Source organism: Sipha flava, unplaced genomic scaffold (genome assembly GCF_003268045.1).
Source record: "Sipha flava isolate LNK unplaced genomic scaffold, YSA_version1 51_pilon_pilon, whole genome shotgun sequence".
NCBI lineage: Eukaryota > Metazoa > Arthropoda > Insecta > Hemiptera > Aphididae > Sipha > Sipha flava.
This window is the reverse complement of record NW_020273468.1, coordinates 970073-991802: the sequence shown is the minus strand read 5'-3', so window position 1 is coordinate 991802 and position 21730 is coordinate 970073. Positions and strand designations below refer to the sequence as shown.

The 21730-nt window shown below is 26.1% G+C and overlaps 1 protein-coding gene across 2 annotated transcripts; it reads right to left on the bottom strand.

Annotated features, from left to right (window-relative positions):
- Window positions 1-323: 323 nt before the first annotated feature.
- Window positions 324-19718, bottom strand: LOC112690762 (proton-coupled amino acid transporter-like protein CG1139). Of its 2 annotated transcripts, none has more exons than XM_025564849.1 (9): window positions 19576-19718; window positions 9727-9968; window positions 9519-9669; window positions 6623-6747; window positions 6037-6121; window positions 2988-3260; window positions 2746-2924; window positions 2509-2681; window positions 324-812 (listed from the first exon to the last, which is right to left on the bottom strand). In XM_025564849.1, the coding sequence occupies exons 1-9, from the start codon at window positions 19654-19656 to the stop codon at window positions 499-501; spliced, it is 1623 nt and encodes a 540-aa protein (XP_025420634.1). In that variant the 5' UTR covers window positions 19657-19718; the 3' UTR covers window positions 324-498. The 2 variants fall into 2 exon arrangements, with proteins under 2 accessions (XP_025420634.1, XP_025420636.1); XM_025564851.1 differs by lacking the exon at window positions 19576-19718 and adding an exon at window positions 14088-14180.
- Window positions 19719-21730: the final 2012 nt, after the last annotated feature.

Genomic DNA, 21730 nt, shown 5'->3' with positions numbered 1-21730 from the left:
GTTTATTGAATTTATAATTATACTTATACTCAATAATATCAAAAAATAAATAATTTATATTGACTTTAATTATTAACTTCGACATTACAAATTAGTGTACAATTCGTATCATTCTATATTCGAGAGTAATATACTCATATAACAATATAATTGAAATGATCCTAGTATTTTTTAATTAAGTATACTTAATAATTTAATGTATAAATAGGTAATGCAGAATAAAATTTTTGTCCATGTGCATGAGTGATATAACTATAAAGAAAAAAACATTTAGGATATCTTAAAAAAGTTATACAGAAAACCATTAAAAAAAAAAAAGAAAGTATAAGCAAGTGTTTGTAATAATACTTTATATAGATACAATAACAAAATGCACGATGCTTATACACATGACAACTATAATACGTGGTTGTGATTACTGTGGGTACAGAATGACTGATATTACTTGTACAACAACCATATTTCGGCAAAAAATGCCACTTGGAGTTAGAAATAACGTCAAGATAGGAACGAAGCTTGTGTAGTAGAATCTGAACTGTTGGTGACTATCGTTACCCCTCGAAACGCGCCATATATCTCGTAAACGCTAGCATATGTTCCAGTGAAGAAACCGATCGTACCGAAGGCTAACGTGAGCGCGTCCATCACTAATTGCCACTTGAACAGGCCGTATTTATTGTCGCCTCGGTCACCGGCATTGACGACAGCAATATGGCACAGCGGCGGGAATATCAACGCCAGAAACGAACATGCCACGGCGCCAATCAACGATATGAACATCGTCAAGTGTGGAATAACATCGGCCCCGATGACTGGAACGAATTCAAACACGTAGACACATATAGTTACAAAAATTATATTGGATAGGCCAGGCTATTTGTAAGCACACATATGACGACTACACTCCTGTCAAATTATTTAGTTATAAACACTATGATAATCTAAATATTTCCTCTAGTTATCTAAAGCAAAATGTATATACATCATAAGCAGGATATAAAGTGGGGGGAGGCGCAAGGGGACTATGCAGCCTACTTCTCACATCGCTTATAAAGCGCCCTCTTTAACGTTTCTCCGGAAAGTTTACTGAAACACTCTAACTGTTTGTTAAAAATAATCATACACAATAAAATAGTTGAAAAATTAGCTTTGCAATTTAGTTGATGTCACTAGGTGTTAAATAGTGTTCTATAAACAAAAATAACTCATATTAAATATAAATTATAAATTATATTGTAATATATACTTATATGTGTATAACCTTTTTTAATTTATAATTATTTTATTAAAAAAAATTTAAAATTTGTTATTTAAAACAATAAGTAAGTCATTTACAAGTTTATATATTTTTATAGCACATGAATAGGTTGTGGAGGAAATTTTGCATAAACAACACCTTAGAATATATATAACTATTTATAATTAATTATATAGTAATTGTATGGGAATATAAGGACGACGAGTATGACATATAGATTAGAATCCCTTCTGTTTTTTTTTGCCACTTTACCCCTGATCGTAAATAAGTTGATATTTTCAATATGACATATATATTACAAATATCTACAGAATATGGGATCAATACAAACAATCATTCATTTTAATACAGTTTCAAGTTGAATGCTTAGGATATTTAAATCTACTAAAGATACACCCAAGCTATTGTTCATATAGATGTTATAAGAAATTTAAATTAATAGACAAAATAAAAAAAATAAAATAGTGAAATAATCAAATTAATTGTAATAGAGAGCATAAAAAACATTTATATGAATTAAAAATCTTTGCTAAAAACCATGGGGTGATATAGAATCAGTTGGAGATTAAAGCGAAAAGATTTCATTGTGTTACGATTTATAATTTAAGGACGTCCCTTGGTTCAATATAAATATTTGATAGACAAACTAGTCATCTAAAATCTTTGAAGGACATAAACAGTGCCGACACCGAAATATTTTACTAAGTAAAACTAATGGGATGTCAACATTTCTGAAGTCTTTTTCTCCAAAAATTAGATTACACTTGTTAACTATAAACACAAATAATACAATATGAGATACGGATTTGGATCATGGGTAGTGTTATTATATAATAGTACCTATAGTATCTACAGTATCTTTCATTAAGAATAATATAGATTATTCTTAATTACGTACTCGTATTTTCGTGTTTCTAGGATGAAATATTACTATTCTTTTCTGATTATTAAATATATGACCTAATTATAATGTTTAAGATTGGATCGATGCCCATACAGTAAAGCTCTAATTTGCTAACCCTTAGTGCCACTACAGGAAATAATTATCATAGCAATATGGGTTATATATATGTGTCATATAATTAAATAACAAAAATTATATTCATATATGATATTAATAGTTTTCATTTAGAAATGAAAGCAGAAGAATTCTTATCATTAAATGAATAACACATAAAATCTTGTTTACTTAAATTATAAAATTACCTATTTAAATTCATACATTTTAAATAATTATAGAGTTTACTAACATGTAATGAGGACTAATATTACACGGAGTCCTATTTCCCAAAGTAAAGGCGATCTAAATGGTCCGAATTTGTTTTCAATTATTGGCCATAATACTTCAATTGAGACATAAAACTGCAATGAATATGAACATAGAATATTTAACATCATACTGGAAATAACGACTTTAGATAATCTGTAAAATTTAATTTTCCAATTATATTTTTATCAAAAAAAAAAAAAAATTACAAATTCCTTACAAAAATTCCTCTTGTAAATTTAAAGTAAGGCTACCTCGTACTGCTTCTCCAAATTTTAAGTAACCCATAAAACCAGTAATTAGTAAGAGGGTCGTAACGATCACCGTACCTACATTTAATACTCCAAATGTGCTTGTAAATTGTTTAGGACTTTTCATTTCTTGCTGTAGAGGTAAAACCTGCAAAATAAATTATGAAAAATCAAGTACAAGTTTAAGATAAACTAAAAAAAAAAAAATTACCAAACTAATTCCTTCAAATGCAAATATACTGGTGCCGAAAAATAGAGGCAGAGTAGTCCAGTGAGCAACAGGTGTTCTCGAGGTTATGGGTGGTAAATCAATGGTACAATAATATAGAATTACAAATATACCAACAAACATACACACATTGGCTAATGCTGATAGCCGAGCAATAAACTTTAAATTTCTTATAAGTGATGAAATCAAAACAGGTACCATTGTTATTAGTATACTCAAATGCACATCAACGTGTGTGTTATACCAACTCATCACCTAATAAAATAAATATTATATCAAATTACTATATTGTTTATTAGAATATTTATCCAATATTTTTGTTTTATTAAATTTAATCAAATACATATACTATGCTTATTCTTCTTTCTTATCGTATTTAACCTTATGGTTGATTTTGCAATCGAATATGTGATCCATACTATTTCGCAAGGAATTTTAATGTAGTGAATTTCTCTTTTCACATCGCAATTGATATACTTGACATATTTTCAAGCTGCCATCATAAATTATTTCCATTGACGTTAGTTATGCTGCGGAAATCGCCAATGATCGGTAGTAGTAGTTACTGCTTCCCTCTTTTTAATCACCTTTTATGGGTTCCACGACAAAATATCCCGGTCAAAATATCCCCGGCAAAATATTCTATGACAAAATATCCCGCGTAAAAATATCCCCGACAAAATATCCCCGACGAAATATAATATAATAACTGTTGCGATTAGAAGTAACAATCGCACTTTATCTAATCTAGTATTATTCATTTATTCATTTATTTATATTCAAATATTTAAAATCAATAGCACATAACTTAGTATAAATGTTTTAATTCATTTTTTGTATTCAGTAAATGTATTAATATCTTTATGTAACTTATATTATAAATTATCATAATAAGTGTAATAATTTTTGACGAAAAACATACCATTATAATATAATTTTAAAAATGTCTTGATTTTTCTATTCAATAAATGTATTAATATTTATGTAACTTGTATAAAAAGGTTTACATTTTTAATTAATAGTTACGTGGGATATTTTTTCGGGGTAATTTTTACGCGGGATATTTTGTCATAGAATATTTTGTCGGGGATATTTTGACCGGGATATTTTTACCGGGATATTTTGACGTGTCACCACTTTTATGATAAGCAGGAGTTACTGTAGGTCTTTCTAACCCCAATATACAGAAACTTTTTCCTCATTAATCTTCTATTTCGATCTAGTTCTGGTGTCCACCACTAGGATTTTGGTCATAAGTCATTTTCAGATATCAGTATTGATGTGTACGCTACTCTTGTAAGTATAGTAGTTATTTGCTTAATTCTTTGATTGATATTCCCAATTAATTCTTGTTTATTAAATTCTTCTTAGAGTATTCTAGTTAATAGTTCCTATTTAGTTTTTTTAATATTTCATCGTTTCAGGTTTAGACTTTTATTGGTACTAGAATTTACCACAATTTTGTAAAGTTATAAAGAAGAAGTATCCGATTGTAGCCAATAAGGCTATCAGGAATTTGATTTCGTTTGCTTCTTTATACTTATGTGAAACGTGTTTTTTGATCTTAGCAGTTATTTAACTTAAATATAGATCAAGACTGAATACCGAAAAGGAAATAAAAATCGAGCTTTACAGCACGATTTAAAAAAATTATGCAATAAAAATAAGCACTGCCGTCCCAATAAATGTTAAAATTATTACTATTGTATTAATTTTTAATTGTAAAAAAATTAATGTAAAAAAAAAAAATTCCTATTATTAATAATTACATATTTATTTTATTAAAAAAGTTAGATTAAATAATGTAAATTTGTTTATTTTAAATATTTTTATGGGAGCCATATATTTTATGTTTAAATCAAAAGAAGTCGTGGACCCTAAAAGGTTAAAAACCACTGTTTTAGAGAATGCATTTACATCTGCCCCAAATTATTGTAGTTTTTTTTGAACCTATTTCCCTATTACGTTTGTCTGTTTTGTAGTGAATCTGATTGTAGACGTTTTGAATTGAAAGTAAACGGAAATAATAATAATTTTTGTAACATTAATATCAATATTGGTTACAACAAAGTATATTGCTATAGCTCTATAACTTTAAGGTCTTGATTTAACACTACAATTGAAAGTTTGTTGTTATTCTCTCTTTTTTTCGAGCTTGTTAGTTTTTGTAACATATTATCCAGCAAGGAGAGATATTTAGTCCAACTAGATTATAGTGTTTTGTATGAATAATATGTCTATATTGTTAATTTCAGTGTAGTGTAATAATTCTTCGTTAATTATATGGTTTTTTGCTGCGTTTATTTGGATTATTTTTAACTCATTATATCATACAATTGTGTACATTGGTTAGACAATATTTGTCAATATGCCCATAATTTTTGCAAATGTGACATCTTAATATCTGATCATTTGATTGTATTTTGTAGTATTTTATGTTCATGTAGAATTGCTTGTTTACTATTTTATTGTAGATTAATGAATTCACTAATACTTGCCGAATTTCTCTTTTAGAGGATATTTGTCCCTGTTATAATCTTTTAGTTATGGCGTTAAAGTAGTTTACTGTATCCTTATTTCGATATTTTTTAGTATCAGATATAACTTATTATACTTTATTATATTTAAATATATATAAATAAAAAAAGGAAACTAACAAATTATAACTTATTAAGATAAATAGTTTTTAAATAATTCATACTACCATATTTTTAATTTTAGGATTGCCCAAATCTAAAATATTAGTATTTTACTATCTAAGATTCAATGCCATAATAGAGAGTTTATTTTCATGAATTTGTAAATTAGACAGCTTTAAAATACTATAAATACTTAACCAACAATATATGTCTTCTTATCTTCTCGTAAGTATGAAAGATACATTTATTACGATACATTAACAATTTTAATATTTTAAAAAAATTACGAGCATTATAGAAAGTTTTAAAAATTTCAAATAACATTTTTTTTTCAATAATCTCAAATCTAAATACGACATAGAAACACTATAGAAAAACAAAAATGAACATACCTGCTGAAGAGACTTCGAAATAAAAATAACATAAACGCAGCAAAGCCCCAACTGACTAATGACTATAAAACTATTAACACTTTTCCTGTAAAATAAATATCATAATATAATTATTAGTTATGAATCATATTATATAAAAATAAAACAAATATGTAAACTTAAACATTATATTTTTTTAGTAAATATTTTTTTTAAGAATTTTAAATTCAAATAATTTTATATAAATATCATTTTTTACCTAAAAATTTAATAACAATACTTAACAATTTTAAAATATTACATTTTACACTAAATTAAATTCACAGAAAAGTATTTAATCACTATTTATATGATGTACTAATTTAATATGTATAATAATAAAAATTGTTAACTTTTAACCTTTTTGCTCAATCAGAAACTAATTAAAAGAGGGAAGACTCGATAAATAAAAAGTATACCTAATTTGGAAACCATTAATTTTAGTTTGGATGTCATTCTTAGTAAATTGTTTTCTCAATATTTGATATCACTTGACGAAAAAAATTTGTGTGTAAAAATCAAAATATTCTAAATTTTTATTTACATAAATGTAAAAATATTGACTTACCGAAAAAATACTGAATAGCTTTGAAATTTTTGTGGTCCGTATTGAAACGATAATTCTATGGTCTCAGCAAACTTTGGATTATGTTGTAGCTTAAGTTTTTTTTTTACCGTTTTTGAACATCCCAACTAATAAAAAAATAATTTAAATGTTATTTTTAAGTCTGAAATTCTTATACTACTCAGAATAATAGAGTTTGTAATAATTATGTGTAAAATATATATATATTTAATAATATTAATTAATTTAATATTATACAGTGTTTGTACAATAAATTAATTTTTTAGAAGAGTAAATAACACTTGATTGCTTGATCAAAAAGTTGCACAGCTACTAATCCAGGATTTACTTGTTTTAATTACATAAGTTCACTAGACTAGTTTCATTTGACGTTACTGGTAGGATTTTTGGGTTAAGTTATTGAAGCCAATTTAATGACGAGTAGATTATTATGTGATTTTATACGAGTATTTGAATTAAATTTGTTGTAGTATATTTAAGTATACATAGTAGTATGTGCTGCTCATAATTTAGAAGACAAATCTATCTACCACGAAATTTTTTTTAGTATTAGTCTGGTTTATAAAAGATTACGATTTAGTTTTGAATGAGCATATACGAAACATCATACATTTAAGTAATAAGCAAAAAGAAAAACAATTAGGTATATAATATTAAAAAAGGTAACAAGTTCAAGGTCTTAGAAAGGGTTCATTTGCTATTTTTATTTCAAAAATATATAAAAATATTGTTTATTAAAAATAAAGTACATAGTCATATCAAAATTTTTAATGAACAAACTAATTTTCATTATAGATCAAATAATACTAAATTAATTAATAAATAATATAAAACAAGCTAAACTGTTTAGTATTATGGTAGATACTACTCAAGATGTTTCTATTTTAAATCAACTTGCTATCTGTGTTAGATATGTTTTTGATAATGAAGTCAATGAATAACATTTAAAGTTAATAATAGCTTATAAATCTAGCGGAAGAAGTTTATATGATTTCAATTCAAACAAATTGTGATTATAATCATTTATCTGGACATATAAAGTGTTAGTTCACTTATTTCTAAATTTCTTTAATTTCCATCATTTAATTATATAACTTATTTTATTATGATTAACCATTTACATAAAAAATTATTTTTATAAAGAAAAATCTATAGACAGAGTATAAAAAAAATATGCCCGGTGAAGAAGCAACAAATCAACGGTCATATATTATATATATTATATAACTGATATGTTTAAAATGGAAATATTTAATTATATACATGATATTAATGCAAATAGTTTAGATGAATGATTTATAAATAATTTAAAATTATCAAGCGATTGCATTTGCCTGGATCCAAAAAGCCCCCCCTCCGGGACCAAAATTTAGCCCTCCACCATAAATATTCCATGTTATACATGGCATACAACATACTTAACTCACTATAGTGTCACTTACAAAAAAAGACACATTACAGTAAATTCAACTTGGCTCAGAATCTAAAATATATTATCATGTTTTATAAGAGTAGGGGTAATCTACAGGGGTAATGACCAAAGGGCATTTAGATTAGATCACCGACTGGCATTTTGACGCCAGTCCAACTTGCATATTGTTATATTATATAATATGCTACTGTTATATTTGAATTGTTATAACTGTAAATACTGTTTACATTAGATATTTATTGTTATCCGACCATGCCTTTAGTTATTCAATAAATTAATTAATTAATAAAAATTATTCATGAAATTTAATGATCCGTATATATATTTTAAATGTAATATAAGTCTATTGCCAATTCGGACCCTCCCTATTCAATTTCTTAACCTAATCGTGTATTTTCAATGATTTATCTGTTATCACACTTGTAATTTGATTGTATTAATATTAAATGTAAACTGGGCTCACGTCCGTATTGTATGCTAAATATAAATAAATATAAATATAAGTTAATTTTTCATTAAGTTTATGTTTTCAAAAATATTTCATTATATTTTATGAAATAATTAGGAACTATATAATATTTTTTCAGTATAATTTACTGTTTAATATTATCATAATGATAGTTTAGATTTGAACTTTTTTCTTTCTATAAATAAAAGTGAATGTCCTCTACTAAAATTGAATGATAAGCAAATTACTCAACACCAATCAACTAAATACCTTGGTATCACTCTGGAAAAAAGGTTAACTTGGTAAAATCACACAAAACAAAAACGCAAACAGCTTAAATCTCGCCTCCAATTACTCCGGCCTCTACTAAAATCGACTATGAGTTTTAAAAATAAATTACTTATTTACAAATGAATCATTAGACCAATATGAACATATGGCATTAAAATATGAGGACCTGCTAAACCAGTGAACATCTGTCCCATCCAAGCCACCATCCCAGTCAGTCACCTTATGGCTAATACCTGGTGCAACATGGTACATTACAAATACAACCCTCCATAACGACCTAAAATTTCAAACAGTAAATGAACTTGTGAAATGCTACTAAAAAAAATGTTATTATAAATTAATCATATCAACTATCTTATCAAAAACATGTCCTCTCTCATCCTGTCACAAAATATTCTCCGTAAATTAAAAAGAAACTGGGCTAGATATCTTTAAAATAAAAGTTGTAAAAAAAAAAATTAATTATAAACTTAAATTCTGAAGTTCTGATATTGGACGGTCTCCTCCTCATGTCGTTCACGTCAATTTACTTTAGTATTTTATCAGTCATCATTGTAACTTATTGTATATTTTTTATATAAACAGATTGTAATATTTTAAAATAAAAAAAAAAAAAAAATTAAAAAAACTTCTTTTTAAAAAATAAAAAAATTAAAATATTAATATCTTGAATTGCAAATTTTTATTATTTTATTAGAATAGCTTACTAATGTATGTTGATTGTAAGCACTGATCAAACTAATGACGATAGTAAAAATGGTTGCAAACAGTAACCCTCCATTTTTGAATGCATCTCCCATAGCCAAAATACCACATCCAATATTTCCTTTCAACATATTTATAAGTGTATCTAGATAACTAAAATTATATTATTAATTATACCTTAATTGTTTATTAATGGATTGTATAACTTACGAAGTAGGATGAATATTTTGGTTATAGCTTAAAGATAATACACTACGAGTGTGTTCAGATTTTACACTTTCAATTTGTTTATATTTGTCATCTGTAAGACTATCGGTTAAATTCGATTGGTTTTTATCATTTGAATTTCCATTGTTTTCAACTATTAAAAGTGACAAAGTCGCTTCGTCGGCTTGCATAAGCAATCTAGGCTGTTCCGATGATTTTTTGCCAATCGCCTTTGATAAATTGGCCTGAAAAAATAAACATATAAATAAATAAATAATTAGTTAATAATCATTAGATCATATATGTATAGTGTAAAATTTTGAATATTAAACTTTGTTGTACCTGGGCTAGCAGGAGATGAAAATAAACTAAATATATTTGAAAGAAAGCTCTTAAGGAAAATGTATGGTCCCGTGTATAATCCTGACACCCAAGTATAGGAGAGAAGTTCAAATGAACATATAAAGAAGCTATATGAGAAAGGAAGTATAACTCAATTTGTAAAAGATGCAAGATTGAAGTGGGCAAGCCACGTCTGGAGAACCGACAACAGTATTGTCAAGACGGTATTTGTAAATAATTTAAAAAGGAAAAGACCACATGGTAGACTGGAGAAACGTTGGTTAGATGCAACAGGGACCTAAAGGAGCTGAGACCAGATTGGAATGAAGATATGAATCATGTATATAATAGCGAAGAATGAAAGAATTTAGTATTGACAGCAAAGGGCCTAAATGGCCTGTAACGCTAAAAAAAATAATTATATTTCTTAATATTTACACTGATTCCATAAACAAACAAAATTTATTGGACATTTAATACATAGCCATATCGGTACTAAAGTATTTTACCTATATTAAACTTTAAAATATAAGTAAATAGTTTAGTAATTTTTAAAAGATATAAAGTAGGCAGATACATGGTTGCTTTGTAGTTTTTGTATAATATGATAAAATATTTTTGAATAAGTCAAATAATATACCTTTAATCAAGTATTAGATATTGTATTACAGGATAATATTTTATAGGTCCTATAAGGAAATACTATTTAATTAAAAAATGATGCACAAGTGTCATTAGAATATTATGACTTACAAATTTTTAAACAAAAATTAATAGGTATTTATTTTTGTTTAAAAATTTACTTTAAAAATTCATAATTGTTAGTAGGTATATTTAACTTAAGGAAAATATCCATGATTAATACATGAACTATGTTATTTAATTTTATCTGTTTTCTTTGTTCAAAGAATGTCCTATATTTTTTATAATTTTAATGTGGATTCTCTAAAAAAAATTGCTGTTGTTTCATCAAGGAAGGTGACCATAGGTCCTTTTATTCATATCTTTATTCCGTTGTTCCTCGGAGAATCTACCGGGCAATAAAATGTCCCATTTTCGGAAAGTAGTCAAAAATAACAATGGTCAATTTTAATTTATTAATAAATTATTGTTTCCATAATATTCAACTAGTACGTGTTCGACTGTCGTGTATACACTGTTTTACTGCATGGTAATAGGTGATGAGTGACGACGGCAATTGATAGGGACTGTGTGTAGTGTATCGAGATTAATAACTACACTAATAAAATATATAATATAATTTACAAACACCGCAATGTCAAGTGCAAACAAAAAATTATTTTTCATACTTCATTATTTCAGTGCTACAGTAAATCGTCAACCACCTGCTTTACGTAACTTTTTCTTGTATTATACACAGTAGAATCTATTTAATTGGGACACCGCATATAGGGGACAACCGTTTAATAGGGATAAATTGGCATAGTATCGAACGAATGTATTCGTCTAAGACAATTTAACTTCATTTATCTGGGACAAACCATCGGTTATAAGGGATAAAAATAAAAGCGTCTAATTAGGTACTCTGAGCTAAATTATCTACTTTTTTATCAAAACTATAATTATCTAATATTTATGGCTCTATTACAGTGGTTCTCAAACTTTTATAATCACGGAACCCTTAAAAAATAATTTGTAGTTCGCAGAACCCTAATCTCTTTAATTCCAATTCAACTCTAATTTTTCTTAAAAAAAAAAAAAAAGGAAAACCAATACTCTAAAAAATGTTTTTAATGATTACTCTTTATTCAAATTAGTTTAAAACATATTCTTTTTAAATGATTAAATGATATAAAATAATACTTTTTCCGAATGTAATATAAAATAAGTTTCTCAAGAATCACATATGTCTGAGGAACCCTTAGCATTATCCCACAGAACCCTAAAGTTCCGCGGAATACACTTTGGGAAACGCTACTCTATTATATAAGTAATGTCAATTATATCAATCATTTATTTTTCTTCTACTACCACGATAAGAGTCAACTAGCCTATGTACAAAATCGAAAAACTTTAGTTCATCTTCTCTCGTCTCTGTGTATTAACGTATGTGTGTTTTTATTGATCCCAGTTTATGTTAATACATAAAAATTATGTTTCGTAAAGATTTAACGTTAATTGAAAATATTTCTATACTAAATAAAATTAAGGCTCGACCTCATAATACTATTCTTCATGAGTTAAATAAATTAATAGGCATGTTTAAATCGGTACTAAGTCAATTGGAAAATAATGAAAAAGCTATTCGTGAATTCGATATAATAGGTAATACTAAATAGTAAATATAATGTACTATTGCTAATAATAATAATAATAATATGTAATTTTTAAATAAAGTATGTATGTATGTAATTTTTAAATAAAATTATTATGTATGTACATCTAACTTTAATAGTTTTGGTTTATTAGTTATTTGGTCAATCGGGATAGTCGGATAATGGGGACAAATAGGTAACCTAAGTAATGTGTCCCAATTAAGCGGATTCAGCTGTATATATAAAGTTGTTTATAATAAAAATGAGTAACTTATTAACAAGTGCGATTAATTAATTTGAATTTATTGTTCCTTAAAACCATAATAGTACTTAGTTTTGTTAATAATTAAATAAAAGAAAAACATAAGTTTGTAAATAAAATCGTGAAAACATTTTTTTTGTTATGTCCCATTTTAATTTGAAAAATGATCGCCTTAACTTAGACCCAATTAAAATATGTTTATATTATAAAACGAAAAAAATGTTAATAATACAATTATTCAAAATTGATAACAAAATATAATATGTAGAACTTAAAGTTATTATAATATATATTATATATATATTTTATTTTTATTTTTATTTGAAATCAAAAAGATTACTGGATATATTCTTATAAAACCTTATTAATGAATATAATTAATAAAAATGTATATTATAAGACAAAAAACACTTCTATAACTCTATTTTAACAATGTAGGTACCTACATTTAATCCGTTTTTTTAAGATAATTATGTAATTCATTATTTTCTCCATGTTATTCCAACGTTTAATACTATGAATATTATGAGTTGATGAGATACTTTGATATTACTTAATATTAATTAATTTACAAGATATAATATGTTTTTGTAAGATGATACAAAATTATTACCACATTATTTATAATTAAATTAATTTACATGGCATTTAGATTCTGTTTACTTTTGATTATAGCAGAAATAAGTTGATATACAATTTTTAAATTTAAATAGCAATGAAATAAAATATTTATTTTGTCTCCGAGAAAATACCATTCCAACAATATATTTTCACACAGAATACTTTCTAACTATATATTTTCTCAAATAAATGCAGTTCCATCAAAATAATTTTCAAATTCATGAGGTTAGTGAAAAATATTTTCCAATTAAATACTATTCCAAATTAATATGGGTCAGATAAAATAATTTCCGAGAATATACGTTTCGATAAAATATTTTTCCAACAAAATGCGATCTAAAATTAATATGAGCTTAAGAAAATACTTTTTGGAAACATACGTTCTAATAAAATATAGCCCCCGTTTTAATGCCGAGAAAATATGGTGATTGATTTAAAACCTTTAATGGTTAGTCGCGGTCGTATACTAACATTTTTTTTAGTTAATAGTTAATAATTAATAGCTAAGTTAAATTAAATATATTATTATTAAATAGGTCCCTAGTTATTTAGTGTATAATTTATTTTTTAGTAGGTAACTTTAAATATTGTTAGATTTAATTAGCAGTGGATAGCTGTAGTTAATATTCGTTAATAATAGTATGACCATAGAATTAAATATTATGATAAGCACAGAAGATATCTAATCATTTTTCGCTCTATTTCATCCTAAATAGACAAATAATCTTAATTAATTAAATTGTGTTTTTATCAGAATTATAACTAAATATTCGTTACATATACATTTTTTCAATAAAATGTTACCACATTACTTTAATAAATTAATAAATTACAAATAATTGATAATTAGTATCAAGGATTACCTTGTAAACAAGACACTCTTCTGTAAGCGGATTAAGTCTCCACGAGAATACCACAAATACCATGTCATTTGCATAATCTCTTGCTTGAAAATACTAAAAATTGTTTATGAAGTAAAAGTATTGTTAGCTAAAAGCTAAACTGGCAAGGAGACTTACACACGAATACAATATATAGATAACAATAATTTTAAGAAGTAAATAATAAAGTTAAAATTATCATGTACTCAACATTCTGCACTGGCACTAATTTTTTGTTCAATTTATGTCAAACGGACCACGAAAGAATATGCATTATTATTGTTGAAATTAAATACAAGTTCACGTGGACGTAAAATGTAATTGATTCAATGTAATATGATAATTTGGTCGCAAGAATGACGTAAAAAAAAATTGTGATACTGCAACTAAATACAATAAATGAAGTTTAAAGAGATCTAAAATGTTAAAACTGTGGTCAATTAAAAATTACGAAATGTTGGTAAAATCCGATTAAACTCATAATTAATTAATCAGTTTACACTCAATATTTATTAAAATCCCTTCTTCTACTTTTCATCTAATGCACATCTAGTATATTGAATAGTATATTGAAAAAACTACTCTTTGAAATTTCTTGTTCGTACGTTATATCATTTTTAATATAAAGAGATCAATGAATGAGTAAATGGTATTTTAATTTTATATATAGACATTATATAGATCTTCGATATTACAATAATATTCTCCTATAGTTATAAATGTAAATCTGTTTAATTGATGGGTTATCGTCTTTTTGGTATTCGAATATAAGCAATTAAAAAAAAAATCTTCGTTTACCTCATCTAATTACGCAATTGTGTATAAGTACCTTTGTCAATTTCGCATTTTTAAAAAGTAAATGTAAAAATTTAAATATTATTAAAATAACAAATTCCATTAAAATAGTTGACATGCTATTGCTGCCACGAAAAGAGTCACTTGACCTTTGATCAAAGATAATTATGCGGTGATCTACTAATACAATACCAAAAGATAAAGATATAAGTAATTCTGTTACAATTAATAACAGCACTATGCGCGAAGCGTGTCTTAACAAACATACTATCGAAAACATTATCACTGACTCCGTTTTGAATCATTCACCCGAGTATATTAATAAAATCAATTCCATAAACGACGAGTGGCTAATAAGAACTGGTAAAATGAGCTGTTCAGTCTGCCCCCATTAAAATTTTCCTGATGATCTTTTAAACAAATATAGCAAATTATTTGTAAGTAAAAGTCGCTTCGAAGAATTAAAGCCTACTAACCTAACCTAACTCTGCTCTACAAGAATTATACCCTGAAAAACAAAATAAAACACCACCACCAATTTTTGTGAAAGGTATAATTAATTTCTCAGATCTGTGTTAAGCTATAATAGAACAAATTGATGTTGATAATTTCTTCTGTACTGCATGAATATACAAATTATCAATCCCGAATATTACAAAACTCTAATTTACTTCTTAAAAAAACAGAATGCAGAATATCACAGATATCAATTAAGAGAAGATAAACCCACTCAAGTCATAACCAGCAATTTGGTTCTTACTACAACTATTAAATTAATAAAATCTGAACTTTAACTATGATTTTACAAGATCAGACAATTCACAAATTCCATACATAAAATTAACAAACACCCATTCTCAATATTATTAATTTATTATTGATCTTGAACCCAATAGCCTTTTAAATGAAATCTTCAATTTATCCTCATTACTATTTAGAAAAATTAAAATTGAAGAACCGAATAAGCCAAAATCAATAAGTCAATGCTTAAATTTCCAAGAGTACGGACACACCCGAGCTTACTGTGGATATCCATCCCGCTTCATTTGTTGCAGCACCTTCCACCCATCCATTGAATGTACCAAATCATGTGATTCACCATTCAAATGTACACTGTGATCCAAAGACCATCCAGCCAACTACCGTGGTTGCCATGTGTACAAGGAATTACAACGTTGAAAATCGCCTAATACAAAAAGTAATTTTTTGCAAAATACTATTTAGTCGATTTTAAATAATTAAAATATAAAATCTAATCATTCAGTACCATATATGACTAAAACATTTACTTAGATCACGTCCAATCCACCATTTCAATTACCTCCAACACCAACTTCAGACATAACCAAAGTCCTTACATCCTTCATAGATGACTCAAAATCACTTATAAACCCTTTAATCTCAATTTTAATGCAAGTTATCTCATTCCTTCTAAGTCAAAAAAAATGAATAATAACTCTAACACGAATTAATCATTATCAGTTAATCTGTTTAATAATAATTATCTGAGGAATCACACAAATGAGTTACAAAATTTACTATATGACAAAAGCATAGATATTGCCCTAGTCACAGAGATCTATTTTACTAAGTATTCATGCGTCTTCATCCCTGGTTATACTTTATTACTTAAATAAAACCATCCGAATGGTGCAACTCATGGCGGAATCGCCATGTTTTTTAGAACTAATTAAACTACTGTGAACTATCAAATTGTTCTCAAAATCATATTCATTCATGTGCTATCTCAATTACCCTAAATAAAATACCATTTGTTATCACTTAAATATAAAATTCTTCTGGACACTATCTAACCAGTGTAGATCTCATGAACTACTTCGATACTTGTCGACGCCACCTAAAAATTTCAATAATTTTATAATTGGAGGCGATTATAACTCTAAACACACGCTGGGATGCCGTGCAACCAACCCTTATGGTAATATACTTTATAACTTTGTTGATTTAAATAAATATATATTCTCCCTCCACCAGGACCTACTTATTGAACAAGTTCCTTTAGAAAAAACAAGATATTCTAGATATTTTTCTCACAACAATTCTTAGTAATTTGTATTGTTCAGGAAACAATATCCCTTGGTTTAAGTTCTGACTATTCGTCCGTCTTCCTAATTATTAATGCTGCCACGACTACATAATGATAGACTTTTTCTTTTTTCACCAACAATTGATTACTATAAATTTCAAAGCAATATAGACCAAAATAAAAATTTAAAAATGAAGGTAAAAACTGATCAAGGTATCGACAAAGCAGTCAATAATCTAAATATTCTCATTCATTCAGCGGTTTTTTTATCGAATATTATAAGTGTTCCTCAGTCCTTAACGCATAAAAATCTCTTTCTCTTTGAACAAATATGCTCTCTAGTTGTTCAACATCATCAAACATGGCTTTCTTCTCAAATAATTTATAAAGCCCTACTGAAATCTGTCTGGTTAAATGGATTTCAATTATGGGGCTAAGAAAAAAAAATCATACACTTATAGACTACTAACATTTCAAAATATATTACTTCAAAGAATTTTAAACGCTCCGACATGTATTTCTAATTTAACGTTGTATAACAATTTCTATATGAAAACCATAGAAGTGGAACCTTGAATTTGATATTTACGCTTTTATAAAAAACTTCGAACCCATTCCAATCCTCTTATAAAAAATCTCTCCATTCCTACAATCCCAGAACACCCGATCCACAAGTTAAAAAGGAAATAGTGTCGTGATTTATTACAAAATATTTTATGCTTTTTTTAAGAAAAAAAAATTAAGTAACTAGTTAAGGGGCACTAATGAGTGACAATTTAATCTACTACTTCATGTAATTTTATACTTTCATCGTATAAACTTATTGTGCAGATGTTTATGTTGATTTTTTTCTTAAAATAAAGAAAAAATTTTTATTAATTTATATAAAATGATTTTAATTTTAAAAATGTTAATTGTGATTCAATTATGCGATGAAACTTTTTTTCGTGTTTAACTTGTGATAATTCTAAAAATGCTGATTATGCTTTTATATAAACATGTTTATACACCTGTCACCCAGGGCCGGATTGACCCGACGAGTTACCGAGTAAAACTCGGTGGGCCGCGACAATTTTTGGCCTTTTAAGTTGTAAAATGCCGCTAACAGAAAATATTAATAGTTTAAAGTTAAAGATTAGTGCACCTATTGAAATATGCGATTAAAGAAATTTGGACAAGGACCGCCAGTTAGTAAGTGGGTCGGTAACATACAGAGAACTCGGTGGGCCGAATTTGTTCAATCTGGCCTTGCTGTCACCTAATCTATTATAACAAGTTATCAAATCCTAATATCATTTATCATCTTCAAATTTAATATTAATTATGGGCCAAATAAAAATAACAATTTTTAGTGTAACATTCTTTTAATTTGTTTATATTGTGGAAGTATAGAAGTTGTTGGAAAATAATGCAATTCATCAATAGTTAATTAATATTATATAGTAATTATATTTAGCAAATAAATTTCCATTTAATTGTATATTATCAATTATTCTTATTATATAATATTACAAAAACAATATTATCTTATTTTGGATTGACACTTGTTAATTATATTTATGAAAAAATTAAGCTATTCAATAAAATCTAAGTAAATATATCATTAAGTGGCAGTTCTAGATAATAAACTTTGTATTATTATCTATAGACTCTTTTATATTTTTTATTAACATTTAGAAGTAATTTAAAATTGTTATGTTATAAATTAAATATACCTATTTCAAGGGACTCATATAATCTTCCAGCTAGGTTATACTTATTGTGAATTAAGAAGAAATATTGCTAACATAATATGTTTATACGAACTATTGAACGGTTGTGCTGATTCCCCTGAATTATCATTTATGATTAATTTTTATATACCTAATGGCTGTTTAATAAATTCTAAATTATTTTTTGTTTCATTTTACAAAAAAAATATAGTTCATATTTGTCAAGAGTCTTATCATTATTATTTATAACTATACAATTTGTTATTTTAAATAGTACTTTTATATTCGTATATTATTGCTATTGCCAATGTCACAAACTACCAACACTTTGTTTTTTTTCTCAATATTGTTTTTATTTTTTAAAAACATTAAATTATACATTTAAAATTGTATAGAACAATCTAACTCAAACAAACTTTACAGTGACTTCTGAATTTAAATTTGTTTTCAAAATCCTTTTTCATCACTGAATTAATGGCATCGATTGGATACAAAATACTTCTAAATGACTACGCTTCTTTATGTAATAGTCGAAAGTACAAAATCAAGGGATCCAATATCCATAACTTTGATTTTATAGCATAAAGTTATTTTATGTAATACATCATTAATGATATTTTATGATTTTTTTTTTTTATTTATTCATTATTATTCTTATCTAAGCAATAAGTTATAAATAAATATTAATATAATAAATAACAATATTTAATTTAACCTATTAATATATATTTATATATTCAGATACTGTTTATACTTCATGTGTAATGGAAAATAAAACCAATTAAAACGTAATTTATAGTGAAATTCTTAAATTTTTATACATAAATTCAATCACTAATTAGTCTAACTCCAATATGAAACCACAATTTGTTATCCATTCAACGATTTTTTAAAATTAGTAAACTCAATATCTTACTTCATTCAGATCGGTAGAAGTCATTAATGTTGAAACATCATTTCCATTAATTGATGAAATTATTTCTTCTGAAGGTAACATGATTCTTCATAACCCCACCGGTCATCTGAATCAAATAATGACTATAGTAAAACTAATATGGCTTTCTGTTTAAATATAAAATAATATTAAAATTATTATTCATATCACCTTTATGATATACCTCTTAAGTTTTTCGTGCAATCTAAATAAAATAATAATTATTTGTATAAAGTGGATACTACTTGAACAATTAATAAACTTAATACGTTTATTAGATAACTCATAAAAATTATTAACATGATGAGATGTGATTTAATATTTTAATAATTATAAGAGTTAGATTTAATAATCAATCATATACCTATGTTTTAAAATTATTAATAAATTATAAAAAATGCTGAACATTTTAATGAAAATACAGAAAACAAAAACAAAAATTTTAAAAACATAGTATCCCTATTAAAATTATGAAACTATTGGATAAGATTGTAAAATAAACAAGTGTCATCCAGAGAAATAATTTAGTTGAAATGAATACGGTTTATACCAAAGATAACAACTTCTCCAGATAATTCTCCAACTAAATAAATTGCGAGATGAATACTGAATGAGAATCTATTTAGTATTTTTTTATGATCTACTATTATCTAGTTTATATAATTTAATTTGATTTATTTATTTATAATATATAAGCTGTGACCTTCACATTTTAAAAACTATCCACTTATAACAAAAAAATAACAGTTTTGATATTTTTGAATAACAATTTAATTCTTGCTACACAGTTTAATAAAACTTTTTATTATTCTTAAAATAGATAAAAATAATTTCAATTTTTACGAAAAGCCTTTCATTTATATCGAATTGATTTTTAATGAGTATATCCATATAATTTTATTAGTTTTTTAAATTTCAAATAATCACTTATATAACAAAAAACCAATAAGACACAACAGAAATCGAGTTTTTCCTGTTTAGCTTTCGTTTTTTACTCAGATATCTATGATATAATAAAGAACGGTATGACAAAACATAATATTTTTCTGAAGCTTTTATAGAAATATATTACAGGTATATTATTTATATAAATATTAAAATAATTATGAGCCACAACATTTGAAAAATTATTAAGAGAGCGAAAATTAGTAACTAAGCGAAGGTCAGAGTACGATACATAAAATTTAATATTTTATCTTAGAATAATAATAAATCATGTTTTACGTATTAATGGAATTTTTTAAATGTAAGTATATTTACATTTGAATTGAAGTGTGAAGTTTTTGTTATCTACGCTGTCATAAATTCATAAGTTATGTGATATATATTAGCAGGGGCAGACTGAGAGTACTTCGGGGCCCAGGTGGAAATTTGAGCGGGCCACATTTTTTTTGAATAATCAAAAAATTTGCAGCTCGCTGTGCTCGCTTATCATGGACTAAAATCTCCTAAAAGAGTGTTTAGCACCGCCAATATATTCTAGAAATAAATAATACTTATCATCATTCATAATATTATATTATATCGTTTTTAATACTTAAAATCTTTTATGTCTATATTTAAATATTACCGAGACAATAATTTATTAGGTACTTATTTATATCATCGGTATTAATTACCTCTAAACCATTATTCTCTGAACACAAAACCAATAAATTAAATACCATTTTATACTTGTTTTTTATACAAGCTAAAAAAATAGTTAAAAAACGAAAAACCTACTATCCACCAGGAGCCTACTACTGTTTGATATCCGTTATGGGCCCGGGACCATGGCCCCCTCTGCCCCCCCCCTTAATCCGAGCTTGTGATTGGCAAATTTACCAGCCTTTACGTATATTTATAACAACCCTAGATGGCTAGATTTAGTCTTTTTTTACGTCAAATATTGCAGCACAGACATTCATCAAACACATTACTACCATAAAATAGTGAATTCCTTAATTTCGCATAAATAGTTTATAATAATAATACGAGTGTAATTGGTAACAAATGAATGAATGAAATATTAAATGCTTATTATTTAAATTTAAATTTATAAATTCAACATTTGATGCATAATGGTGGATGATTCTTTTAAATAGTTAACGAATTCCGATACATCTATTCCATCCAATAGCTCTTTTTTTACTGACAT